The sequence below is a fragment of the Cyprinus carpio genome, chromosome A20 (genome assembly GCF_018340385.1).
Source record: "Cyprinus carpio isolate SPL01 chromosome A20, ASM1834038v1, whole genome shotgun sequence".
Lineage (NCBI taxonomy): Eukaryota > Metazoa > Chordata > Actinopteri > Cypriniformes > Cyprinidae > Cyprinus > Cyprinus carpio.
This window is the reverse complement of record NC_056591.1, coordinates 6468572-6496490: the sequence shown is the minus strand read 5'-3', so window position 1 is coordinate 6496490 and position 27919 is coordinate 6468572. Positions and strand designations below refer to the sequence as shown.

The window sequence follows — 27919 nt, the reverse complement described above, 5'->3', positions numbered from 1 at the left end:
TGGGGGCTACAGGATATCCAACAACCTGACCAGTGCAAATAGAATTGCAAGGAACCGGCAATATACACCTTCACTTGTACCTGAGACGGAGACTTCCTGTAGGATCTCTATCCCCAGGTATGCTGGTAGTAATGTACCCTTGCAGCCCAGTCAGATGGTAGACATTGTTAAGGTATCAGTAAAGATGCATATGTAGAGTGGGACCCAAGGTAAGAAAGGGGTACGATGCTGTCAGCGCATGACGCTTACCATAAATGGATTTTAGAAAGGACACAGGATGCTCAGCGAGTGCACTTACTATAAACATGGATTTTTAGAAAGTGCCGATATAAAGGCCATGAAGAGACCTACAGTAGCAACCTGGTATGAATGCATCATGGATGTAAGAGGATTAAGTAAGTAAGAGGATTCACATACTCGACCTAACACATAACACAGCTCATGAGAGTAACATGCTCAAGGTGACTCATCAAGCTGTGAGGGTGCACTGTTGCTCACAGTCCACAAGGAGGGCCGAAAGAATGGCCTAACAACCTGATATGACTGGTTCACAGGCTTAAAGGTGCAGATCACTCAACTCTCAGAGTGAAAGGAGAACTATATGCTCAGAAGGGCACATAGTGGGGCTTTTGGGGTGCATACTCATAGGAAACCCTCCAATTGAGGGGAGTGCCGCAAACTCAACCCTAAGGACAGTCACATCGTGCTTAAAGTTACCCTATAATAAGGGCAGCAATGCCAGCCTCAAACACTGAGGTGGTCATCAGGGAGGCCATACAGGAGGCCTTAAAGCAGCTTGTATGGTTGCCTTGTGGGAGCTCCAACATAAGCTCAACCATTAGAGCAGCCTGACAGGGAGGCAAAAGATGACCTAACAACCTGGTATGGCTGCCACACAGAGCTCCAGGGAGTGGAGGATTCAACTTTCAGAAATGGGGTGGGGTGGGGTGGGGGGTGTCACCCTGGGAGCGGCATACTTATAGGCTTCAGGGGAAACACTGTACTCAGGCCACTCACAAATAGAGGAGTGATTCACTGGTTCAACCATAAGGGCAGTTTAACAGGTAGGTCCATAGTGGGCCTGACAAACTATCATGACTACAGAGTGGGTTTCCAGAGGAGAGGAGAACTCAAGCTCAGTACATGTGTCAGAATGGTCACAGGGAGCTTAGATTTCAAGGAGCCCCTCAGGGCAAGATATGAATTAGCTCACCTCATGAGCAGCCTGGCCAGGGTGGCTTCTCAAAGCCAAAACACCCAGGGAGGTCATCAGGAAGCAAAGTACGCAATATCAAGGTACGCAATCCTCTCACATGGAGTGAGAAGAGTGCTTCCGTGCTCAACCTGGACACCTGGCATTGCTCCCCTTATTATAAGGTATGCAATATCACTCGGGAGTGAGAGGAGTGCTGCCGTGCTCAACCTGGAAGCTACCACCTTAAGGAGACCTGAGGTTGCAGCGCTATTCTGGGACCTTGATGACCAAGGAAGCTCCTAAAGACGTCTAACGACTCGGTGATGAGATTCTCCAGTGATGGTATGAACAGGGAGGCCCAGTAAGACAGGCCTAGTAATCCGCTATCAAGGGAACTAGGATTCTGTACCAGAGACATACTCATGAGAAGCCCTCAGGAGTGTGAGGGAGGTACAGTCAGGCTCCTGTCCCCAGGGAGTAGAATGCTCAACTAACTACTCATAGGTGAGGAGCATCAGCTCAACCTTGAGACATGAAAGGATCAAGGAGGCTACACAGGCCTAAAGCTTGGGCTAAGGAGAACCTAACTGGGGAGGTCTAATAGACCACAAAACCCAAGAGGTCAGCAGAGCAAAGGGAGAAATGTCACAGATAGGGCCCTCAATTCCTGACTTACGACAGGGGAGGCCCATGGGGAGCCCTACTACCTAGTATTGAAAGTCAGTGTTCAGAATGGAGATCCCAGATACGCTGCAAAAGGTAGGCTAGTTAGCATACACAAAAGAAATACAAGCAAACTAGCGATAACAGTATCCTTAGGAAATGAAATGGATCTTACTCATCCACCATAACTCCCGTGCATGGCTCTCAAGGCTTGAAAATATTTTCTGGAGACATGAATGATGGTAACAACACTTTGGATCACCTACAGTAGATCCAGACCATCAGTATGCAGTTTCTATGTAAAAGGAACCAGCCAACACATCATCAGTGTAGCATAGGGGACTGTAATGCAAGCACATGGAAGCACCTAACCTCAACATCATAATGTTACTGCACCACTGTACAATACCAGGGTTAGGGTATCAGGTTCTGTGCCAGTGATGGACTCACAATTGGACCTCAGAAGCACGAAGGGAGTACAGTCAGGCTCCTAGCACCCAAGAGCAGGGTACTCAACTACACCGTCCGTGGGCAAGGAGCACCAGCTCAGTTCAGGGCAGGAAGGGGGCTTGCAAGCCTACACTTGAGAAAGAGGAGTAGCCTAATTTAGGAGGCCTTGTAGGAGGTCATACATCCAAAGAGGTCCCCAGGACAGGGGGAGGTCCATACAACCCTGAAATGAAAGTAAAGGTGCACAGCACGGGTTCCTGGGGTGGAGTTATAATGTCAGGTCCCTTCCATGCGCTGCCTGTAAACTCCGGAAATGGTCCCACTAATTGTCTCGGCAACAGCGGGACTCAAGCTGAATTATCACCACATCTGCAACGCGCAGTATGTATTTAACTCTCGCGGGAGCTAAACATGCTTTGGGAAAGTGCTAGATTCCCTCGGAAATCAAGCGAGAACAGGAACCGCTGCCACGTATGTGTCGCTATGAGCTTGTTTAACTCAAACAAGAGGCGAACGCACTCATGCAAACGGTTTCTATAGTCTTGTGTAAATGGTGAAACATCCACCTCCTCTTACTGTACAATCTGCCCCCTCATAAGTCGAACATGTTCAATTCACACCTATCCACAAAGAAATAAGCGTAATGAGTGCATCAAGCATATTCAACTCCCTCAAGAGCTGAACGCGCTTGCTTCTCACCCACACAACACACAGGCCGTGTGAAACCTCGGGTATCAAAGCAAAGCCTCTGATGAGAGAAAATGCACTCCTAGTCATGCTTAGCTGCTAACATAAACAAACAACAATGAAGATGAAGAAGAGGATGAATTCTCCTGGCTCCTCTTTTATTGTATGGTTGTGCCGGCCAATGTTATTCTCATGTGTAGACATGTGCTTCAGACAACAGTCAAGCTGAAGGCGTTCCCTGTAGCGACCACTGGAGGACTCAGTTTGAGTTCCCTCAAAAGGGAACTATGTTTAAAAACTCTTGATTTATGTCAGTGGTTCCCAACCTCGTTCCTGGAGGCCCCCCAATACTGCACATTTTGCATCTGTCCTTTGTCTGACACGCCCATTTCAGGTCTTGGAATCTCAACTAATGAGCTGATGATTTGAATCAGGTGTGTTTGATTAAGGTGACATGGAAAACATGCAGTGTTGGGGGGCCTCCAGGAGCGTGGTTTAGGTGGTTGATCCCCTATATTACCAACTAACAGGGCCAATGAGACACAGTACCTACCTGGTAATAGCTGGTAGATCTTGGTAAAGCTAAGGGAATAGGTCCATTTTGGACCAGACCAAAGACAAATTGGGATGCCATTTTGGTCAACTAGATTGGAATCTGTAGCTTGCCATGGCTAGGCAAGTGGGGAATAGGTTAAGTTTATTAACTATGTTACAAAACGCTTTTGAACCCCCAAAATACCATCTGTCAAAAATGCTTTGAGCTACTTGACCAGCTTGACCACCTTAAAGTTAGTATGCCTGTTTGTTTTTCCCAAAAGAGTTATGGAGATATTTATTTAAGAACATAATGTTTTGTCATGTTTGGTTAGAGAGGCAATAAGGCATTAAAATAGTGATGTTACCATTGCTAAATTCTGTTCATAACAAACAGCTGTTAAAACAGGGGCCAGTTGCATAAACTTAGCCTCTGTGTTAAGTCAGTGTCTTAAGTACAAGTTTGACCAGCTAGCAATTAGCCAAAAGGTAATCAGTCTTATTTTTGGATTCAACTTGGACTAATCTATGCTTTTATGTAACTGAACTTTAAAAAAATATTTTATCTTAAAGTAAAAAATTTAATGGCTTTTAAGACTAGTCTTAACCTTTTATGCAACCGGCCCCAGGATATCAGAAAGTTGAAGTCAAGGTCTGTTGAGCTGTGGTAGTAATAGTTCATGTGGGCTTTAGGTAGGTGGCTTTTAACAGGCTTTTATTGATGGAATAGGTTACAATTGAGCTGTTTTGTGGATGTTTTATAGAACATGCTAAGTTTTGAACAGACACATTCAAAAAATATATATAATTAGGGTAGGGTATTTGTTCAAATTTCTGTTGTAATTATAGGAAGACTTAAAATCAGTAATTTAACAGTTATGTAGACATGCAGACTATGCATCTTTTAGCTTAATATTGAACTTGATTTAGGAAAGTTAGCCATCTTCTTATGCTTGGTTTATGAAATTTTTTTCTTGTTGCTGTCTGTTGCTGTTGACTGTTTGTCATTTTGCCTCCGAAAGTTCTTCAAACAATTTCTTCTTGCATTTCTTTATTTACCTATTATTAAGTTATATTCCAATCTGAAATGTTTTCTCTTATTCTGTTGCTTTTTGACCTAATTCTACTGAGATGCTCAAGGTCAGAAATTGCCAGTGGTATATTCCTCCTGCTAACATTCCTTCATATTTACTGTGCAAAGGGGAAGAATCAAAGTGAGAAAGAGAAAGGAAGAGGAAAAATTAAGGACTGCTATTCCTGTTTTTTCTCTCAGGTGAGTGAGACTGAGGTCAATGGCCAGTTTGAGTCAGTTTGCGAGTCCGTTTTTAGCGAAGTAGAATCCCAGGCCGTGGAGGCCTTGGACCTGCCCGGCTCTTTCCGCACTCGAAGCCACAGTTACCTGCGTGCAATTCAGGCTGGGTATTCCCAAGATGACGACTGCTTGCCTTCAATGACATCCTCTACTGTCACTTCAACTCTCAGATCCACAACAGGTAACCGTATGCCTCAAATCCCACCTGAAAGAGAGAGAGAGAGAGAGAGAGAAGGCTTAGAGCACATACCTGCCATACATTCAGCACATGCTGAACTACATACTCTGGCATACCTACATATGTACAGTGGGATTCCCTTGTGCTTGAGAGATGACTGACTTGAATGTCGTTTCTGTCGGCTCCTGTCTGTTGTTTGTGTTTGCTTTTCTGCGTCTGTGCTCCCCAAGTGTTGAAAGACAGTTGCCTGCAATTCCCTTTGCACGAGTCATACGTCTTTTTCTGGGCTTCTGATTGGTTGGGTCCAGTGGTAATGAGAGGCTAGACTGGGGGTCAGAGGGACATAGGCAGATACACAACTCAGCATGCTTTTAACTAGCACAGCTGTCCAGAGCATGCAACACACCATAGGCAAGCATTTTCACACAGCACAGAAAGTCAGGTTAAGGTTGGGCAGGAAGGCTGGCTTAAGACGTGTTCACAGTCCTTAATTTTTTTGTGTATTTTCTGTCTTCTGTATATTGAAAATGGATTAGTAGTTAAAAAAATAAATATTTTGGTTTGGTTTAGTAAACTTTAAAGGCTGTTTCAGTCCTGAATGCACAAAGCAATGACTGTGAACAGCATTAACAATTTTATGTGATATTATAGTATGTGTTGCATAAATCATCTACATTAGTGAGCAGAAAGAAATTGACAGTGCTTCAGAAGTGGGGGTCAAAAAGAAAGTTGACCTTAAAAAATCAAATAAAAATATTTGCTTAAAAAATAGCGAAATTAAAGTTTTCATTCTTCAACAAAATGTATTAGAATCAGAATAAAATTGTAAAAACTAGATGTTAATTTACAGCCTAGTAAAATACCTAGTGTTCAACGAATAATGTTTAGTGAATTTTCAATCATTTTATTTTAGATGAGTGTATTATATTGTCATTTCAGTATGCTAAACCAACCGCTCCACATGGTTAAGTCCTTTATTTTATAGAAAATATTAATTTATTTTAGAAAAAGAAAATCTTCTCCTTAAAGATATCTTTTAACCACTTAAGGGCTTTTTATTATTATTTTGAATATTATATTGAATTATACAGAATAATAACGTCTGGGTTACGTATGTCACATTGTGGCCAACGAATTGGGATCTCGCTTCGAGAGACCAATCTACTTTGAGTGTAAACTAAACGAGCCAGTGGACATCGGCATGCGATGATTGCATCCTGCTGCCGCTGATCACACCATGAGCATAAAAAGGCAGCAGGTGCAACACATACCAGGTTTTCGCTGAGGAGCCGAGCTGGTAACCCGGCCACTCAGCCGTGGTACAGCAGCCATGGTGACAGGATGTGACATCTCCGTTCCCTCCTTCAGGAAGTTCATGCATATACATGTGCATATGCCCCATGGCCAGCTGTGTGCCAGTGCGTCCGGGCCGAGTGTTCCCTCGGTCAGGGAGTAGAACAACTAGTAGTGGGAAGTCTCTGGAGAGACAAACAGATCTACCTGAGTGGCTCCGAAACGTCTCAGCTCAAATCAGCTGGACTATCTGGGGATGGAGTCTCCACTCTCTGAGGAACACAGCTTGTCGGCTGCATGGTTGTGCAGGCCCATATTGTGAATGGCACCAAGCGACCTCAGATGCTTCTGACTCCAGAGGAGGAGGTGGGGGGCAAGTTAAGACATGCGACAGGAGCATAGACCACCTTCTCGTTTGATATACACAATGGTCAGAGTGTTGTCCGTGCGGACCGGCACGTGCTTGCCTCATAAGTGACCCTCTGAGACGGTTCAAGGCAAGGCGTACTGCTAACAACTCTAGGCAGTTGATGTGACAATGCAGTTGGCAGCCCATCCAAACCCCGACACTGCGTGCCCATTGTACGTGGCCCCCCAGCCGGTGATGAAGGCATCTGTGTAAATGCACAGCATGTCTGGAAACCCGTTCTAGGGGCACTCCTGCCCCGAGAAACACAAGGTCTGACCATGGGGTGAAGGTTTGGTGGCAGGCCTCTGTGACTTGGACCCTGTGAATGCCGTGCTGCCTCCACAACTTTCATAAAGACATGGGGTGACAGGGACAGCCCGGAGGGCAGGACTTTGTACTGATATGCTCGTCCTTCGTACGCAAACCGCAGCAATGGTGTGTGTTGCAGAAGGATCGACTCATGAAAGTACGTGTTCTTCAGGTCGATCATTGCAAACCAATCTTGGGGATGGATGTACCCAAAGATGCGTTTATGCGTCAACATCTTGAACGTTAACCGGTGAAGGGCCCATAACCCACCACCTTTCTTGGGTACAATGAAGTAGGGGCTGTAAAACCCATCTTCATATCGGCTGGAGGGACCGATTCTAATGCATCCTTTGCCAGTAGGACTGTGATCCCCAAATGCAAGACAGGAGCATCGGCTGCCTTCACTGATGTGAAGTGGATGCCACTGATCTTGGGAGGACGGCGGGCGAACTGAATCGCATAGCCATGTCTGATGGTCTGCAGGAGCCAGTGAGATGGTTTGGGTAGCCAGGCACCCAGACACCGTACAAGTTGGACCAGCAGGACCACTGACGTAGCCGCGGTGGGGCAGCGAGGTGGAACGCAGGGACCCGGTCCTTGGGCAGACCGAAGAGGGGTCTGAGTGTGCGGTGCAACGCTTATCTGATTCCACGGTTTGGCAGGGGGTGTGTGAGTAGGGCCTTTAATGATGCTCTCAAACCGCCCGCTGCTGCCTGCTGGCAAGAGAGGAGGATGAGTGTGGTCCAGTGTTGGTCCGTCCGTGACTGTCCATGCCTTCTTGTGCTACAGAGTCAAAGAAAACTGCTGTCTTGTTGAGATTTTTGGAAACCAGATTCTCCACCTGGCCCTCCTCTGGGGAAAGGAGAGGTGCATTAACCATCCCCCAAAAAACAGTTCCCTCTCTCTCTGGGTCGCAAGTCCCGGAGCATCTTGCACTTATGCTCACTGCCAGGTTTGATGGGGGCCTAGATGGGCGGGGCAGCCCGCTCCATTGTGCCGCTTGCTCGAGGCTGCTGCTAATGCAGTGCGAGAGCGTGGGTGGACACAGGGGGCCTCCCTCGACGACGAGCAGGCTGGGGCACTGTGGCCAGTGGATGGGTGGAGGCATCAAGATGTGTCAGATTGCCTCAGTCTTCTCCTGTGCAGCCGAAAACTGCTGGGTCATATTCTCGACTGCGTCACCAAAGAGGCCAGTCTGGGACACAGGGACCTCGAGGAACCAAACTTTTCAGCGTCCCTCATGTCGGCCAGACACAGCCAGAGGTGACGCTTCTGGACCACAAGGGTGGACATCGCATGACCCAGAGCACTCGCAGTGACCTTCGACAATTGGAGCATGAGGCCAGTTGCGGTTCGGAGCTCTTTCAGAACTTCCGGATCATGACCACCCTTGTGCAGGTCCCTCAGTGCTTTAGCCTGAAGAACCTGCAGTAATGCCGTAGCATGTAAGGCAGAGACAGCTTCTCCACAGGCCACATAAGCATCACCGGACAGACAAGATGAGTACCTACAGACCCGGGAATGGAGGCATGGTTCGCCCTGCCAGGTGGAGGCAGTATTAGGACACAATTGCATCGCAACCGACTGCTCCACTGGGGGGACCCCCGTATAACACCTAGCTGCACCACCGTTGAGAATGGTAAGGGTGAAGGAGTTAGCAGGTCGGTTTCCATCAGAAAAAGGTGCCATCCATGGTAAGCCCCTCGTGGCACCGGGGCGGGTTGCTGAGAACCAGCGCAGGCCACACAAAGAACCAATCATCCAATCTTAAGGGCTCAGGACACGGTGGAGGTTTCTACTCGAGCCCAACCGTCACGGTGGCCCGGGAAAGCATAGCTTCATTTCTGGATCTGATTCAGGCATTGCTACAGTCCCGGAGGGCAGCTGAGTGGCCGAATCTTCCTCTTCTGAAAGCTCCGGCTCACCCTCCGATGCAGCGATCGACATCCAGTCGTCGGGAGAAGTGCCAAGGAAACTGCTGGCATGCTCCTTGTAGAAGGCCCAGCACGTTGCATTGGCAGTTCAACTGGTTGTGGAGTGCAAAAGGAGCGATGGTCCCTCAAGGGTTGGTTCCCTGGAGGGTTTGCCACCAATGTAACACTCAGACCACCCGTGCCACTGCCTGAAGTAGTTCCTCGCCTGGCTGCAGCCAGGATGACACCCAGATCGAGACAGAAGCAACGGAGCTCCGCCCCTTTTGAGGTAACGGAGACTGGCCCGCAACTCAGAGATGATCATCTTCCCGCAATAAGAACACGACTCATCCACCAATTCCACCTCAGCGTGCTTAATTCCAAGACACGCGAGGCAGTGATTGTGACCATCAACCGGCCCCAGGTAACGACCGCATCTAGAAACGCATGGGTGACATGTTGTCTATAGCAAGGCGCAACATCGTCTTTCCAGATGCAATGTGGTCTTTAAAAAGACACACCCGTAAATGCTCTTTTAGGGAAAAAGCTCTTTTAGCATGCTGAAGCGCACAGGGGAGATGGCCGCCTGCAACACAAACAGGGGGTAGTGCAGCCTGATGTGTGCAACCTACCTGTGCGACACAGGAAACCACCACCACTGAAGCGCTGTACCACCAACACCAAGAGAGTACACTGAACTCGTTCAATCTTCTTCTCTCAATAGAGTAGTCAGGAGCAAAGCTTGTATGCGTTGCACCTGCTACCTTTTTATGCTCACGCTGTGATCAGAGGCAGCTGGATGCATTCATTGTATGCCAATGTCCATTGGCTCGTTTAGATTACATTTGAAGTAGATCCCAATTTGTCGTTCATGATGTGACTTGTAGTGACCAACTGAAAGGGAACAGGATATTTTAGTAGTATATTTCTTACTTGTTGAAAAATTTCATTGTAATTTTCCATCTGAGCAATTCTCCTGTCGCTGAGGTGAAATTTTGGTTGGTTTGTTAATGTGCTAATTGAATTATGATCTAATAATCTCTGTATGAATTCAAAAATTGGAGGTGAAAACAAATCTTGTTTCCCTTATCCAGTTTTACCATTGATCCTAAATAATCAGTCATTTTCACAACCTAAATGAGTTTAGGAAGACCTAACAGAGCAATTGTGGAAGTTTTGTGCAACACATACTCATGAGAATGTGTGCATCACGTGTCAAAGTTTTTTTGTGCAAGCGAAATGCCACCTACGCACCCTGTCCCAATACCCCTGCTGTGTTTGGTGTACACATGGAGTAAAGCTATGAACCCTATTGAAATGCCACAAATTGATGTCAAATGACACTAAAAATACTTTTTTTTTCAGTTGTTTACATTTTTAAACCAAAATGATAATTTCTTTTGTATGATTTGTTTGGTCACTCCACTACAACTTTGTTTCTTTCATTTGATGTGGGCTTCTTTGTGTTTGTTATTCAAACTGGAGTTTGATTTGATTGGACTTTCATACTGCCAAAACTTCATACTGACAACACACCGAGGACTCTAAGGAGAAAGGAGAGCTCTCCAATCCCACCGTCTCTCTCTGCTGAAGTGCTTTCACCACATATGGCTCTGTATGCAATCCCTGTCAGCTCAAGTCAACTGGCTGTAGGACAAAACCATTTTCTCAAAAGGATTTCATCCACTCTGTTTCACTCTAAAGGACTTCTTGTTTCAGCAGTCCTATACTACTTTGGATTTACAAAAAGAACCATACTTTACGTATGTGTAAAGGCTAAATTAGGTGGTTTCTTCCCTTAAAAACTTAGAAGAAAGTTCAAATATTTACTTGAGCTCTGGTATCAGTGTTCTCTGGTTCTATAGTTAATTCAAAAGCACTGACCAACCAGAGTAATGTTATCAAGCATATCCCATAGATTCACGAGTAGATGGAGCTAGATTTAGTTGCCGCTGAAATCATTGGGAAATATTGAGTAAGGTGTTGGGTGTTCTGTGATGGTGGAGAGGGAGGGTGGGCAGCGTGGCCCCTCGTTGGCCATCACAGGAAGGAGATCCAGGGGAAAAGAGCAGCTGGAGAGATGCCTGTCACAGGTATTATAATGTCAACACGCATACATCTTTCAATGGATATGTGTGTTTTTGCACTGCCTTCTCAACTAAATCAGGACTAATCCTTTGAAAGACACATCACTAAAGGTCAGATTAGGGACAACCAATGTTCAATTGCCAAATTAGCAATGCTTTTCCATGAAAGGCATTTCTAAAGATTTTTATTTTATTGCAGGATAAAATCTTGTTTATTACAACAGAAAATAATTTTGATTATATAACAAAAAAAATGTCTTTACAGTAAGACGTGCACTTACAGTAAAAGTCTAAGGGGTGAGACATGCTGGACTGTTTAAAAGTACAGTTGTAAAGATTCTACATTTTTTTGCGATACTATCACACTAGTCTCATGTTCACATATGTAATGTTTAAGTCTTATGGTGGTATTTTTACAATACATTGTATTTTTACTGGTGCAATGCCTTGCCCCATAGAAATCCATTGTAAGAGCTTTACTGTACCTGTAAATGCATTTTTTGTTTGTTTTGTTTTTACAAACTGATGGATGCATTTAAATTTTGTGGTAATCGACATCATGTCACAGATGCTGTCACTACAGCATAAATTGAAACCATAACATTAAATATTCAAATGGAAATTATCAAATGCAAATGATCGAATGGTAAAGCAATTCTTACACATTTTTATTTCATGTTTTATTTATTTATTTTTATTTATTGTATTTTTTGTTTGGGTCACTTTTAAAAAATTCTCTTGATTTTTGTACCTGCATTGGAATCCTTGGAGAACAAACGTGGCCAGCTAAATGCGGTTGGAAGTAAGAGCTGGTGTGGAAGATTTCAGCTGTGATGGACAGTGGGATTGCAGCCTCTGCCTGGTGCAGCCCTCATAAAGGACTTTATTTGATTGTGTTTCTTCTTAATCCCGCCCCTATAATCTCCACATGGTCCAATCAGCTCGATAGATGGGCTTTTCATCATATTCAATAGGGTTCATATCTCCTTGCCTGAATGATTGCGTGACATTTTATTGCCTTTTCATCTTTTCTGTTGCACAAAAACAAGACAATCCTTAAAATTAGCCTCCACATTTTCCACAATGCTCTGTGATTTGATAAATGGATAAAAGGTGGTTACAAGTATTGAGATTTTTTTTATTGGCTATGCTGTGAAGAGATGGAAAGGCTGAACAGATGAGGTGTTCTTTGACGTGAGTGAGAAGGCAGTGTAAACACACATCTGAAAGATAAATGTATGTGAGTAAAAGAAAGTGACCCTGACAACACAATGTGCAATGAATTTCATTCAGTTAATTTTTAACATGAACACTTTCATTAAACCAGTTGCATACTGATGAATACTTTTTAATAGACAACATTTTGTTACCTAAAATCAAACATACATAAACATTCACATCATACAAACAACACCAATCAAATCAAAACAACGACCAATAAAAATACAAGCTCATGGTTTTATGTGAGGAACCACTGCGAGCAATTCAAGCCCTGGCTCATTGAAAATATGTGCTTGTGGCAATGTTTCTGCAACACCAATATCGTACCTCATTGCATATTTTAGATTAGTTTCAAAGTAAAATGTCCAGTGAGTGGTGCTAAAATGCATATTCAACAGGAGAGCACTTTTAATATGTTGGTACAGGATTACAGCGTTTTTATTATGTTACTTCAGGCACTTATTAGTTCACAATTCAAATATCCGGGGAATGTTGCTAAAAGGCTAATGCTCTATTGTGTTGGAAAATAACATGCCCCTTACACCACACCCAACCCTAACGAATGTAAAAATAATATAAAATGCATGCACTGATGCAGCTGTGCTATTTTAACTTCCTTCTATGTGGGTTTGAGCTGTTTTTTTAAACCATAGTTTCACAGGATTCGTACCAGAGCACTTCATCTCACAAGTGCAACACCATATCAGTCAAGCTACCAAGCAAAACTACTAGATTAGAAATTAGAAAATTTAGTATTAGAAAACCATGCATATGAAGCTGCATATGTGATGCTAACATTTTAAAGTATCAGTTTTCAAATCGTGCAGTATGTTAAAATTGTTTTGGAGTGATAATATTAATAACATAATATTGTGCAAGGAACTGTGCAAAAAAAATAAGCTTTTTTTTTTTTTATCAAAACTCTAGCCCTGTAAATCATAATTTGTGTGAAAAGGATTAGAAGTTGTCACAGTTTTACTGCCTCCACTGTTCATTTCAACTGGAAACTGCAGTGATTTGTACTTATTTTTTTTTTAGTTTTGCAAAATCTTAGGTAGAGGTACGCATTTCCAATGAGCCTGGGTAGAATGATTCAGTGCATGAGTGAAGAGTCCAAATTAATCAAACTGTATCGCAAACATTTTTAGACCTTTTTGCAAACCTGAACAGATTATCAAATCTGGCATCACAAGTTCTGATTCTAAACAGCTGATATAAAACACAGAACTTGACTGATTAAATATTAACAGTGAAAATTATTCTCAGGTTGATATACGGCAATCCTGTGTACATATAATTATTTATTAGTAATATTTTACTGGGCCATACTGGGGGGTATTTGACTTGGGCTTGTGACTCGGTAAAAAGGGTCTATCTACATCCCAGCATTAAACCTAGTTGGAAACTAGTTGCTTGTTTCCTGTGAAAATCAAACAGAAAAAATTTGTGAGCCTGCAATTTAGCATTAGCAGCAGAATGGACTTGATTCCCCACTGCTGCTTCTGATGAAATCAATCTAATGTTTTGTCTTGTTCTTCAGTCTCTCTTCATAAACTGCTAGAAGTTCAGAAATTGTAGCTTCTCGGGTACCACAGCTTATCACTAGAGCAATACCCTAAAAGGGACATCTTTGTACCTTCTTTACCCCTAAAGGGTTCATGTTAGTACCATATATGAACACTTTAGGGGTAAAGAATGTACAAAATACTACTGAGGGTACTGCCCCAGTGACAAGCTGTTGTACCCATAAAGGTACAATTTTGGCAATTTTTTTCTGGGAGTGTACTTGATACATGTGAAAGTTGATACATTTGAATTTACTCCCAGGAAATGATGTAGTACACAAAATTGTGAAAATTGTGTGTACAGGGCCTTTACTCACATACTGCTAACATACGACACAAGTGTTGACGTTAGATAAAGTGAAAGGCTTCACTGAATTCCACAGCTGTTCATCCCTTTGAATATCCCTATTTCCATATTCAAATTTGTCTTCCAGAGGGGTATGATGCAATGGAGGGCACCTCATTGCTAAATGAGGATATAATTGAGGACGATGATGGCGCCAGCTCCTCAGCTTATCAAGAAATCGAGCGGTTTGAAAGAGAAAACGCTGCACGTAGTCAACACAGCACCAGTTCCACGGTCACGGCTGTCTCTGTTCCTCCTACCTCCACACATGCTTACCGAGTCCCGTGCCCGCCCCCATCCCAGCCCCCACCGGATCCTCCCATCCCACAGGCTATTCAGGCTTTCAAGGAGTCCGCAAACATGGTGGCAGCCTTGAACATGCAGTGGAAGGAGGAGATTTCGGCAATGCGCTACGAGCTAGCGGAGCTGCGCAGGGACGTCTGTGGAGAGCTCAAGACTTTTAACAGCAACTTCTTTAATTTCACGCAGTGCTACAACATGTGGACAATGTGCCGGGAGGCTGCCACTGGCACCAGTTCCAGCACCAGCGAAAGGGTGTCTGTTGGCGTCCAGACTGGTGCTAACGGTCTGGTGAGACAAAACACTGCAGACGCCTCAGTAATGTGTCAGCCCGAACCGGCTGCCTTCAACATTTTTGACCTGATGGAGCCTCCACGCATCGAGATCACAGAGGGAACTCCCGAAGGAACCACGGCCACCAACAGCCCAACCAGTCCTACCAGTCCAGATAGAGCCACCACTGGCCCATCGCGGTCCAAGCCATTGGGAAGGTCCAAATTGGACACTGGCAAGAAGAAGAAGAACTGCAGTCGAGCAGATGGCCAAAGAAGTGCCAGCCTTGAACTCTGGTGCAGAAAGTACACTAGTGGACCAATGTCCTACTTATCTCTATCCTTCTGATCATTCTTATCACTAGAACAGTCATTGACTTCGTTTCTGAATCAACACTCTACACATTTATCCAGAGAAGAGCTTGTCTCTTTTCTCTTGGCAAAGATAATAGCTTGGCTCAAATGCCAACAGGAGAAGGTGCCATTTTGGCATAACGGGGATAGTGTAGCTATTCTAGATGGAACCATTTGCTGTGCCAGATCATAAAATCTGTTTACATCACCACAGAAATTAATCATGAATGTCATTCGCATTGTAAGAAATGTCGCAATTTGTCTGACTGTCACTGTCAGTTTTTTTTTTCATGGCTAAAAGCAATTTTTGTGTGACAGTGGTGAATGAACAAAAGAGTATATGATTACAATTGAAAGATGGCTTATACATTTAACATTTATCAAATAAAGCTAATACATTTCTAATTTGGCAAATTCCTTCAATATACTTCTTTGTGTTGTTTTTAAGTTAGTTATTTTATTTTAGTAGACTTGGGTGAAAATATAGAATGTTATTCATTTTAGTGACAAAGTCAAAGAGTCAAATCAAGGTTTTCAGTCATGAGGTCAGTTTGTAGGCCAATATCCCCACTGAAATTTGAATGGATTTTCATACATTTCAAATTTAGGTTTATTTATGAGTATAATAACTTAAGTGGTTAAGATTAACATTAACTGTTGTGCTATGACATAAATGATCATCTAATGTGAGGGATGATTTGAAATCATTGTGTGCTTGCTATCAAGTTGCTACTTAAGAACTACAACTACCACAATGATGTGAGTGTATATGCTATGTTAACTACTATGTACTAGCACTTAAATTTATCATTTTATACAATGCACTTATTTTGTGCATATGTTTTTATATTGAAAAAAAAACCTGCTTGTTATTACATATGTAATTACACTGATGACCAGACTCCTAGCCAAGAGCAGCAAAGGTGTTTTGCTTGAATACTATAAGTGCACTGTAGTGCAAAAATTGTAATTTTAAGGGTACAACAGCTTGTCACTGGGGCAGTACCTTCAAAGAGACACCTTTGTACCTGCTTTACCCCTAAACAGTTATAATAGTACCATAACATGCACTTTTTTTCTGACAGTGCTTGATGGACAACCATTTATGTCCTTATGTAGCAACTTTTAAAGTTTTAAAATTCACATTTGAACCATGACTCAGTAATTTATGTTGTAGAACAACATATTTGACGACAAAATATGCCATTTCATTGGTCTACAAACTGAACGGCTCTAAAGCTGTCACACAACGCTTTTGCTTTTTATGCCAAGTGAAAATGTTGGTCCATGCACAGCAATCATGTTGAGCTTTTTGTTCTCAGTTTCCCAGGAGAGTCACATATAGATGGTTTTTAATAAGTCACTAAATTCAACTGTTATTATAACTCAAGCATAAGCCCTTACCATATTTATTGTAACTCTACATCTGCAGTGTGTCATTACTAGCCAGAATATACAGAAAGCATCTGTGGACTATTTACAATGTAGTGCTGAGTGGTACATCTTATTATATTGAAATGCTTTAATTAAAGTACGGAAAAAGATGCAATTTATTTGACTGAACAATTCAAAGATGGGTATCCCCCTCAATTTCAGTTTTCTCAATAGCTGCTTTTTTATCTCTACCCTCAGTCCTAAAAATATACTTACAGCTGTGCAAAGTATCAGTAGCTAATCATTACAGACAGTCTAGAAATATGATGTCCCTTTCAAAAATATGATATGTATATATGTGTGTGTGTGTGTGTGGGGGGGGGGTACTTTTATGAGAAGCAGCATACATGAAAATTTACAATTCTCAATTACAATACTGATAAGTCCTAATTACAATTATTGACTAATGTTATATGATTTGATTGACTGTTATTTCATGTCAAATAGCAAATCAGTTAATGGCATTTTAAGAATTGCCTTGTTAAGTGCTTTTCTGAAACTGAATTTAGTTTTGAATTCTATTGCATTTATATTATTTTGTATCAATTAATGCACTACAACATATCTTTCATGATTTCATTAACAGCCTTCTTGTAGACTGGAAGTACAATCATTTTATTTCAATCAGTGCTTACTATTTAAGCATTTGCATAATTCTGCTGCTCCTCTGCATTCTGTTAATAACATATACTGTACAATGTATATAATACAAATCATATTTATTAATATTAATTTCCCAATGATTGTTGTATTTAGGAATTTGTTTAACAGTGGCAATTTTCAGAAGAATATATACTTATTTTCAGTAACTCACACTGAATTGCAGAAATGAAAATGACTATCACTCAGCACTACTGTAGTTTTTTACTTTTTACATAGCCTCACAAAATGACCTCTTCTGTAATTTTCATGCAGTTTTTCTCATCAATGTTCTATAACTGTGACCTTGACTCCCAACCAACCCCCCCCTCCCACAACACACACACACTTTATTTATTTTTTACATCAAGAATATAAAATCCAGAACAGATACTGAATTTCCTTTCCAGTTATTTTATTTATTTAGTTAATTTTCTTTCTTTCTTTCTTTATTTTTCCATTATTTGGGATTTGTCCTAATCACCTACTCCAATGCCCTGGATAGTGATTTCTTTAAACATTTTCCATTTCAAGTCAGTTTTTCATAATTTAAAGGACCATCTGAATTTGTTCCACAGGACACACACAGCATGTGGAACCAGTTCTATATGTACAAAAGTACATGCACAAAAAGTGGTAAATCGAATCATTTAATTAATATTATTATTTATTTATTCATTATCTCCATGTGCCACTGTAATAAAAGAGAAATGAGACACTGTGACACTTATAAAAGACTGGCATTTATCTTCCATTTATAAATGTAGTTAGCATAGAAAAAAAGATATTATGTTAAAACATATAAGAAAAACATTAATTAACTCTATGTATTTTTATGTACTAGGGTTAAGTAGTTCATTTAGAACAGGGGCTATATAAAACTATTTTGTTTACTGAAAATAACTATCATCATGCCAAATGCAATTAATGCAATTTTGTCTGTTCAAAATTAAATACATTTTAAGCCACTGCAGAAAAAAAGAAGAGGAATACAAATCACTGCTGAACTAGTGTGATTTTAAGAAAAGTTGGTCAAAGGTTTCTTAGTTTACTTCCATTTGTTGTTGCAGGACCAGTAATGGTTGTTCTTAGAGTATGTTACACCATAAAGTCATTACAAATATTAAAGAGTGTAAAAGATCAGTTTTGGCATGTTCCCACTGAGTTGTAACAAAAGTTTTCATTCTGAACTAACTAATATAAATCATTTCAAAAATATAGAAAAAATATAAGAAAATATACATTATTCATATATTCATTTACCTTGAATAAATTATGAAATTCACTGTTTTTGTTCATTGTATTTTATAGTCAGATTAGTCAGTTTTACAGTCAATTTGTCTGTGCATTAGCATTTCTAACTTTAGTTTCAAACTTTCAAATATTCAACGCCATCCAGCATCCATGAAAACAGTTATTCAATGAAACCATCTTAAATCCATTAGCTCTAGCCTAGCCAATTTTTTTTTTGGCATTAAAGACACTGTCAAATGCCCTTGTTTCTTTGCAATGCACAGAGTGGCACGGTTTGAATGTACTGACACCGTCATCACTAGTGATGTAATTTCTAGGCTTTTTTTTAACTCATCAGTGGGTGGGATCTTGCTGATGTGTGTCCTGTTGCAAAAGGCAGATAATTTATAGAGTTTAACTGATCTAACAGGTGGCATTATTAGAGAGTATGAGATGATAGCCTTGAAATCTTAAAATTATTTTATCAATGATTTTTATTTCTACAATAAAATGGTAGTTCACTAGTTCACTTTCAAACCTGAAAATGTTGTTTACTCAACCTTATGTCATCTCAAACTTGCATGGCTGTTGTGAAGCGAAAATGAGGATATTTTTAAAGATGAACTGGTTTGTCCAAAACAACATTAACCTGTTAATGTTCAATGTATGGAAATATTTTGAAATATCTTCTTTTGCGAAGAAAAATGTAGGAATGACATGAGGCTGAGCAAATGAATTTTCATTTTTGGGTAAACTATCCTTTAAAGTGGTGAAGATATGTTGTTTGGGCCTCTATAATATTTTATAGAATATTTAGCCTTCTCTTTTTATCCTGTCAAAAATAAGAGAATCACATTAAAAAACAGTGACAAAGAATGTCTGGAAAAAAAATGTATGGATTTTTATAAATTAATAGGATATTCTGTTGTTATATTCTAAATGTCCGTAGTGTGGAAATCTATGATATGTTATTTCATGATGAGCTTTATCCAAGGAAGGGGTTTTAGCCATAAGAAAACTTTAACAGCTAAAAGGGAACCCTATAATGTTAAATAAATTATATGATGCATTAATTTTAAATAATTTTTATTTTATTTTATTTTATTTTATTTTATTTTATTTTATTTTATTTTATTTTAATTTATTTTACAAGAAGGACCTATATTTTATTTTATTTTATTTTATTTTATTTTATTTGTGGTACAAGAAGGACCTAGGAACTGTTATTTCACATTCAGATATTGGTTTATTACTCTACATTTTGCGTCGGTCAATGCTCAACAATCAACAATTGGTCAAAACTAGGAAACATAATGTTTCATTCCCACAGAGGTGCAATAGACTGATGAATTGTTCCAGTTTTCATTTCTGTTTTTGATTTGCTTGCAGACATATTCAGGGAATGAAAAAAAAAAATGTTTGTTTAAAGGTGCTGATGATATCGCAGATGTTTTCATGATCTTCATTCATTCTATGCAAGTCCTGTGTTTTTCTGTACCAGTCACTGGCATGTGTCTATTTCATTTTGAACAGCACTTAAAGGGCCATGAAAATGAAGCCCTTAGATATTTTTTTGACAAACCTTGCATGAATCTCAGGCATTTACTGTAACCCTTTGCCTCTTTTGTTGCTGTTACTAATGTTGTTATAAGTATTTGCATTTGTTTGTTATGCCAATTCATACAGTTTCAAAGTAGCAGCTGCATATTGTTTTTTTTTTTTAACATTGTTAATACAGTAAGTAGAGAAAAAAATATGTATAGTGTGGTTATATATGAATAAGGCAACATGTCCTCTGTAGCTGTGACATTTAGATGCCATGTTGATGATTTATTGAGTAATGGGATTTAATGGGATAACCAAAACCAAAAAGGATTTTATTTATTTATTTATTTATTTTTTTATTTATTTTTTTTATTTTTTTTTAAATGTAGCTTGCTTATAATTTAATGTCAAAACTACACACTCCCCCTCTATAACATATGTTATATTTGCCAAACTATATTATGAGTGTAGTTCTAATAATATGGCTATCAAGATTAGGGGGGATTCATTTTATTCATTTTTACCCCAAAATTAAAATCATTTACTCACCCTTGTCTCGTCCCAAACCTATGACTTTCATGTTCCATAAACCAAGGGTTTGGAATGACTTGACGGTGAGTAAATGACATTTTCATAATTTTCATTTTTTGAAGTCCTTTAATGTTTCAAAACTTGTTATATGTGCTTCTCTTTCCAAATTAACTGTGATTTTGATTTGTTTTGATTTTTTTTTTCAGTGTATACCTGCCTTATGTATTTTTTTTTCTTTTCAGAGATAAATATATATATAAATGAAATGATTATCAGATATGACATGGATCGTGCAGGTGTATTCAATCATTTGACATCAGAATTTCATGTGGGATCATAGCTACACTGCTGTGCTCAAAGAAGTGTTTAAAAGAAGAAAATGAGTGAACCATTTGAAAGTATGTTTCTTCTATTACCAAACATTAACATAATAGGCAGAATTCAAAAAATAAATAAAAATGCATTACAAATGCATTCACCTCTCGGACCCTTTAATTGACAGAATTATTTAACCACATACATTGCAATCATCATGAACATGGACATCACCACTTAGGTATCTTAGTTAAGTGTGGACATTTATTTCAGATTAAATTAACAAAAGGAAAAATCCCTTACAATGCCCCAGCAAGAACGATATACCACAAATTTCAATCATATTTCTGTGAAATCCTGTGAAATTCTCGAAACCTAATGAATTAATAAATTTTATTGATCATAAAATGCACGTTTACTGTACATTGTAGTTTTGTTGCTTTAGCACTTAAAGAAATAGTTCATTCAAAAATGAAAATCTGGTGAAAATTTACTCACGTTCAGGCCATCCAAGTTGTACAAACCCGATTCCAAAAAAGTTGGGACACTGTACAAATTGTGAATAAAAACAGAATGCAATGATGTGGAAGTTTCAAATTTCAATATTTTATTCAGAATACAACATAGATGACATATCAAATGTTTAAACTGAGAAAATGTATAAACGGTTTAGGGAAAAATAAGTTGATTTTAATTTTCATGGCATCAACACATCTCAAAAAAGTTGGGACAAGGCCATGTTTACCACTGTGTAGCATCCCCTCTTCTTTTTATAACAGTCTGCAAACGTCTGGGGACTGAGGAGACAAGTTGCTCAAGTTTAGGAATAGGAATGTTGTCCCATTCTTGTCTTATACAGGCTTCTAGTTGCTCAACTGTCTTAGGTCTTCTTTGTCGCATCTTCCTCTTTATGATGCGCCAAATGTTTTCTATGGGTGAAAGATCTGGACTGCAGGCTGGCCATTTCAGTACACGGATCTTTCTTCTACGCAGCCATGATGTTGTAATTGATGCAGTATGTGGTCTGGCATTGTCATGTTGGAAAATGCAAGGTTTTTCCTGAAAGAAACGACGTCTGGATGGGAGCATATGTTGTTCTAGAACTTGGATATACCTTTCAGCATTGATGGTGCCTTTCCAGATGTGTAAGCTGCCCATGACACACGCACTCATGCAACCGCATACCATCAGAGATGCAGGCTTCTGAACTGAGCGCTGATAACAACTTGGGTTGTCCTTGTCCTCTTTAGTCCAGATGACATGGCGTCCCAGTTTTCCAAAACTTCAAATTTTGATTCGTCTTACCACAGAACAGTTTTCCACTTTGCCACAGTCCATTTTAAATGAGCCTTGGCCCAGAGAAAATGTCTGCGCTTCTGGATCATGTTTAGATATGGCTTCTTTTTTGACCGTTTTGGCACGGTGGATTGTGTTCACCGACAATGTTTTCTGGAAGTATTCCTGAGCCCACGTTGTGATTTCCATTACAGTAGCATTCCTGTATGTGATGCAGTGCCGTCTAAGGGCCCGAAGATCACCGGCATCCAGTATGGTTTTCCGGCCTTGACCCTTACGCACAGAGATTGTTCCAGATTCTCTGAATCTTTAGATGATATTATGCACTGTAGATGATGATAACTTCAAACTCTTTGCAATTTTTCTCTGAGAAACTCCTTTCTGATATTGCTCCACTATTTTTTGCCACAGCATTGGGGGAATTGGTGATTCTCTGCCCATCTTGACTTCTGAGAGACACTGCCACTCTGAGAGGCTCTTTTTATACCCAATCATGTTGCCAATTGTTCCTTATATGTACATTTAACTTTTCCGGCCTCTTATTGGTACCTGTCCCAACTTTTTTGGAATGTGTAGCTCTCATGAAATCCAAAATGAGCCAATATTTGGCATGACATTTCAAAATGTCTCACTTTTAACATTTGATATGTTATCTATATTCTATTGTGAATAAAATATAAGTTTATGAGATTTGTAAATTATTCCATTCCTTTTTTACTCACAGTTTGTACAGTGTCCAAACTTTTTTGGAATCGGGTTTGTAGATGAGTTTGTTTGTTCATGGGAACAGATTTGGAGAAATGTAGCATTACATCACTTTCTCACCAATGGATCCTCTGCAGTGAATGGGTGCCGTCAGAATGAGAGTCCAAACAGTTTATAAAAACATCACGATAATCCACAAGTAATCCACACCGCTCCAGTCCATCAATTAAATGCTATTCCTTTAAAGCTTTGCATCTTTGTCAGTAAAAGAGAGAGAAATAATTTGCGCAGTGCACCCAAAATCAAGATTTTATAAATTTCTGTGTTTATTTATTTTTTCTTTTATGTTAGATTTTTTTTCTTGTTAAATTTGTGCATTTTATATATGTTTAGGCAGAATTTCACAGAATAATAGTGGCTTGCTAGATGCATGATAACAGATCCAACACTGTCTTGATTCAAGCAGTGGGATCATACGTATAATAACTGCATAAGTAACACTGAACTGATAATCAATAAATTAAATATCCACTTTATTTCCTTAAGGATTTCAATCATTTTTCTTGTTATTTATTATGTTTATTTTATGTAGACATTTTAATACATACATTGTACTGTTTTGTACATGGTTTACTCTATATATTCCATTTATTGATTTATGTCATCACTGATAAAGCATTACATCTTAAATTAATTAGTATGATAATTTTTTTTATGTAACATATATATATATATATACATACAGTCATGGCCAAAAATATCGTCACTCTTGATAAATATGATCAAAGAAGTGAAAATTAATCGGCATTGTTAATCCTTTTGATCTTTTATTTAACAAATTCACAAAAATCTAACCTTTCATTGGATAATAAGAATTTAAATAATCCAAACACAAACCTCAAAAACAACACAAAAATGGGTCACTGAGAACAAAACTAAGCTTCTGCTATAGCCATTCCAGTCCTCTGACCTGAACTCTATAGAAAATGAGTGTGGTGAACTGAAGAGGAGAAGCACCAACATGAAGCTGGGAATCTAAAGGGTCTAGAGTGATTCTAGATGAAGGAATGGTCTCTGATCTCTTGTCAGGTGTTCTCTAACCTCATCAGGCATTATAGGAGAAAATTTAGAGCTGTTAAACTGGCAAATAAAGTTTTCAAAAAGTATTGAATAAAAGGGTGCCGTTAATTGTGGCCAATGTGTATTAGAGAAAAACATGTATTTCATAATGATATTTATCCCCATTTTAAATTCTTATTATCCAATGAAAGGTCAGATTTTTGAGAATTTTTTAAATAAAAGATCAAAAGGATTAACAATGCAGATTAATTTTCACAGCCTTCTTTGGTCATATTTACCAAGGGTTCCGATATTTTTTCTCCATGACTGTGTGTGTATATATATATATATATATATATATATATATATATATAATATATATATATATATATATATATATATATATATATATATTATTAATTTTTTTTTTTTTTATTATTATTATTATTATTATTATTATTATTATTATTATTATTATTCTAATTTTAGCTTTCTGGTGTAGTGTAGTATTCTAACAGCACCTGCACAAAATTTTTTGTGAATTCGCCTAATTGTGTTTGTTTATTTGATTGATGTTTCTTAGTTTAATAAAAATGAAGACATATACATATCATCACTGCAGAGAGTGCATGACACAATGCATGAGTCAGGGATAGTGTTTAGGTGTTTATGTTATATAGTGTTGAATTATTTAGCCCAGTGTTTTTTTCTGTGTTTGTTTATTTACAATTTTCTTCTTACTAAGCTATCACTTTTTTTTGTTTGTTTGTATTTTTTTCTTTTCATTTTAGGGGCCCGTAGCTTAGCTGGGGGGCGTAGAATGTACGGTAGGTCTGACAGGGCTCCTTTGTAATATACCTGTTGTGCTTCATTTCACATCATTGTTTTGTCTGTTTTCATATAATCTAGCAAAATGTATTATATTTATCAAAAAAAAAATAAATAAATAAATAATAAAAAATAAGGCAAATATTTACAATTATATTTACAAACATATTACATAAAATTAAAAGACCTCATTTAAACTTATTTTATTTTAATCTTATAATGATTTATTTGTCTCTTTTTTGTTGAAGTGTTAGTTATTTGAATTCACAGGAATCGTGCATGATTACAGCATCAATAGCATAAATTAAACAGAGTAAAACTCTTAACATTTTTAATAAGCACATTCAGCCAATAAGAACATTTAAAAGGGAATGAAAACATGTTTAAAACAATTTAATATTTAAAAACAACATTTAAATGAAAATGATTTAAAGTGGTTTGTAATCATTTTAAATTTTATATTACCCATAATAATACCAAGTGACAGCAGCTTTTTGCCATAGGACAGGGTAGCTGTATTTGGGAATGTATTGATATAAATTTATAGTGGTATAAATCATATAAACTGGTACAAAAATTTAGGTTCATTGAATTTTCACTAAGATGTTGTGTGGAATGATTTTAGTTGATTGTAGTTTTCTATCGAAACAGTCTTTCATGTTGCATTTATAAAGCTTTGGGGATACTCAGTTTTCCTCCGAATACTGTAGCCTGATTTGTTAATGTTTGAGCAGCTGTACAAACTTATGGCATTTCAGCCAGCCAAAGCAGGTGGAGCCAAATACCTATTTAAGTTGGTGCTGAATGCCATTTCATCAGAATCTTTCTCCTTCAGAGTGAAGATTATCTCCTCACTGGACTCCAAAGACAAAGAATGAAGGAGCCTGCTACTTGCCGTAGAAGAGCCCCTGCTCAGTGCTTCTCCTCTGCGGCCATCTGGCAATAACTGAGCACCTCTGCCCCCCCAGCAGCTTTGGGATGGAAAGCCAAGGCTGTTCATCTGTCCATGCAGAACTACTTCATCCCTAGTGGCTAGGGTCTAATCCACAGCTGTCTTCCAATTTTTCCAGGCCATGCACCTCCAAGCCATGGACAAGTCTGGTCCAGACCCAGTGGATTTTAAGCCACCTGAAAACCTCATACCCCTTGCTGCCCGGCTGCAGTCTTGAGAAGCCATCCCAGGCATGCCAAATTGGGTTCTGCAAACTCTAAAACGAGGCTACTCATTTTAGTTTGCTCACAGATCTCCCCGTTTCAAAGGTGTGGTCCAGACTTCGGTTCAGGACAACAATGCTCACATTCAAGTATAGTGTCTGCTGGTGAAGGGAGCCATCGGAATGGTCCCACCAGAGAGCAGCGAGTCAAGCTTTTACAGCCGCCATTTCCTCATTCCAAAGAATGATGGTGGACCCATCCTCGATCTCAGGCTCCTGAATCGCACCTTTGCCCAGAGGACTGTTTTTTATCAGTGGATCTGAAAGATGCTGACTTTCTTATCCAAATTACAATCCATCACAGACCATTCTTGAGATTTGCATTCAAGGAGATGGTTTAATATATACAGTCCTTCCATTCGTCCTGTCCCTGGCTTCATGCACTTTTACTAAGTGTGAGACAGATGGGAATCTGTGTCATGAATTGCCTCGATGACTGGCTAGTTTTAACCCAGTCAGAACATGAGTTGTGTGCTCACAAGTCGCTGCTTCTCGGCCACCTGGAGCTTCCTGGGCTCAGAATCAATTCAGCCAAGGGTTGTCTATCTCCCAGCAGGTGTGTATTGGTTTTCTGGGGGCAGTTATTGACTCACTCCAAAACAGCATCTTTCAAAATAGGGGCTTTCCTTCCCCTCAAAACGTTCCATAGGATCCTGTGCCTGATGGCAGCCACATCCCCTGTGATACTGCTAGGACTGCTCCACATGCGGCCCCTGCAGTACTGGCTGAAAATCTGTGTTCCATCCCATGTCTGGCATCTGGAATGCTTTTGCTTTTGCAGTGTCTCAGCTGTGGCCTCCTCCTATGTGCTCAGTGCATCCTGGGCTCATTGAGCGCGGTGTACATGCTGTAGAATGGAGACTTCACCCCTAAATGGTTCAGATGATTTGGAGGTCCTTGGGAAGGCAGAGGTTGACCTCATCACTTCAGAAGACAACTCTCATTGCCTTGCCTTTCTCACGGTCACTCTGCTCCCTCATCAGACAGATCAGATCAGAGAGACTGGATGCTCAGCTCTACTGGTTGCTCCACTCTGGAGAAGCCAGTCGTGGTTCCCTGACCTGATTCAGCTGTCATTGACAGCTCCCTGGCCAGTTCCATTGAGGAAAGACCTTCTCTCTCAAGCAAGGTGTTTCCTGTGGCATCCCCAAACTGAGTTGTAGAGCCTTCATTTGTGGCCCCTTGACAGGAGCCTTTACAGCTCCCAGTGAAAGTAGCCAACACTATAACATAGGCCAGAGCGCCATCTTCAAAGCGCCTTTATACCCTTAAATGGTCCATCTTCTCTGACTGGTGTGCAGTCTGAAACTAAGACCCATCCTGTTGTGAGGCAGTGACCATTCTTTCCTTTTTACAAAAGCTGTATATGTGGAGACTATTGTGGAAAACCATCCCCTTGTGGCCAGCCAGTCAGTAGGAAGAAGGAACTATAGGGACTTTTGTAGAGTGCTGTAGCTGATATTGGCAGTCAGAGAAGCTATTTGTGTGATTCGAAGGCTGCTCTAAAGGGCTGCCTGTTATGAAGCAGAGCTTATCCCGCTGGATAGTTGATGTGATAACCCTGGGAGTAGGCTGCAAGGGAGCAGGCTGGTTGTCACGGTCTAGTTTTGCTAGGTTTAATAACCTGGACTTCCCTGCCCTTCAGGCATGGATCTTGTCCGCTTAAATGTGGGCAGTGCCCTAGAGCTGGGCTTGCAGGACAGCTTCCGTTTTGTGCTTATAGCACAGTGCTATGGTTAATCATTCCCCCAAGCTTCAAAAACACAATGTGAGGGGCCATTTTGTTAGGAAACACTCTGTTTATAATGTAACCTTTGTTCACTGAGAAAATGGGAATGAGCATGACATGCCCTGCCATGCTATACTGCTGCATGCAGGTTGATGCTGCCGCTTCCCAGTCGAAAGATTCTGATGAAATGGCAGTTAGCACCAACTTATGTAGGCAATGAGTTCTGCCCATTTTGGAGGGTTGAAATGACAGGTTTCTTTATTCGGAGAAAAAAAGAGTTCCCCCAAGCGTCAGAAATGCAAC

The 27919-nt window shown here is 40.0% G+C and overlaps 1 protein-coding gene across 5 annotated transcripts in view; it reads left to right on the top strand.

Moving 5' to 3' along the window:
- Nucleotides 1-27919, top strand: part of LOC109050324 (disks large-associated protein 2-like) — a 120068-nt gene that overhangs the window by 73670 nt on the left and 18479 nt on the right. For 3 of the 5 annotated variants that reach the window (XM_042777482.1, XM_042777485.1, XM_042777484.1), the window contains 2 exons: nucleotides 4803-5022; nucleotides 24637-24672. In XM_042777482.1, the coding sequence (XP_042633416.1) occupies nucleotides 4803-5022; nucleotides 24637-24672 (256 nt within the window). Of the gene's footprint in view, nucleotides 1-4802; nucleotides 5023-14250; nucleotides 16045-24636; nucleotides 24673-27919 lie in introns of those variants that run through there. The other 2 variants (XM_042777487.1, XM_042777483.1) reach the window with 2 other exon arrangements.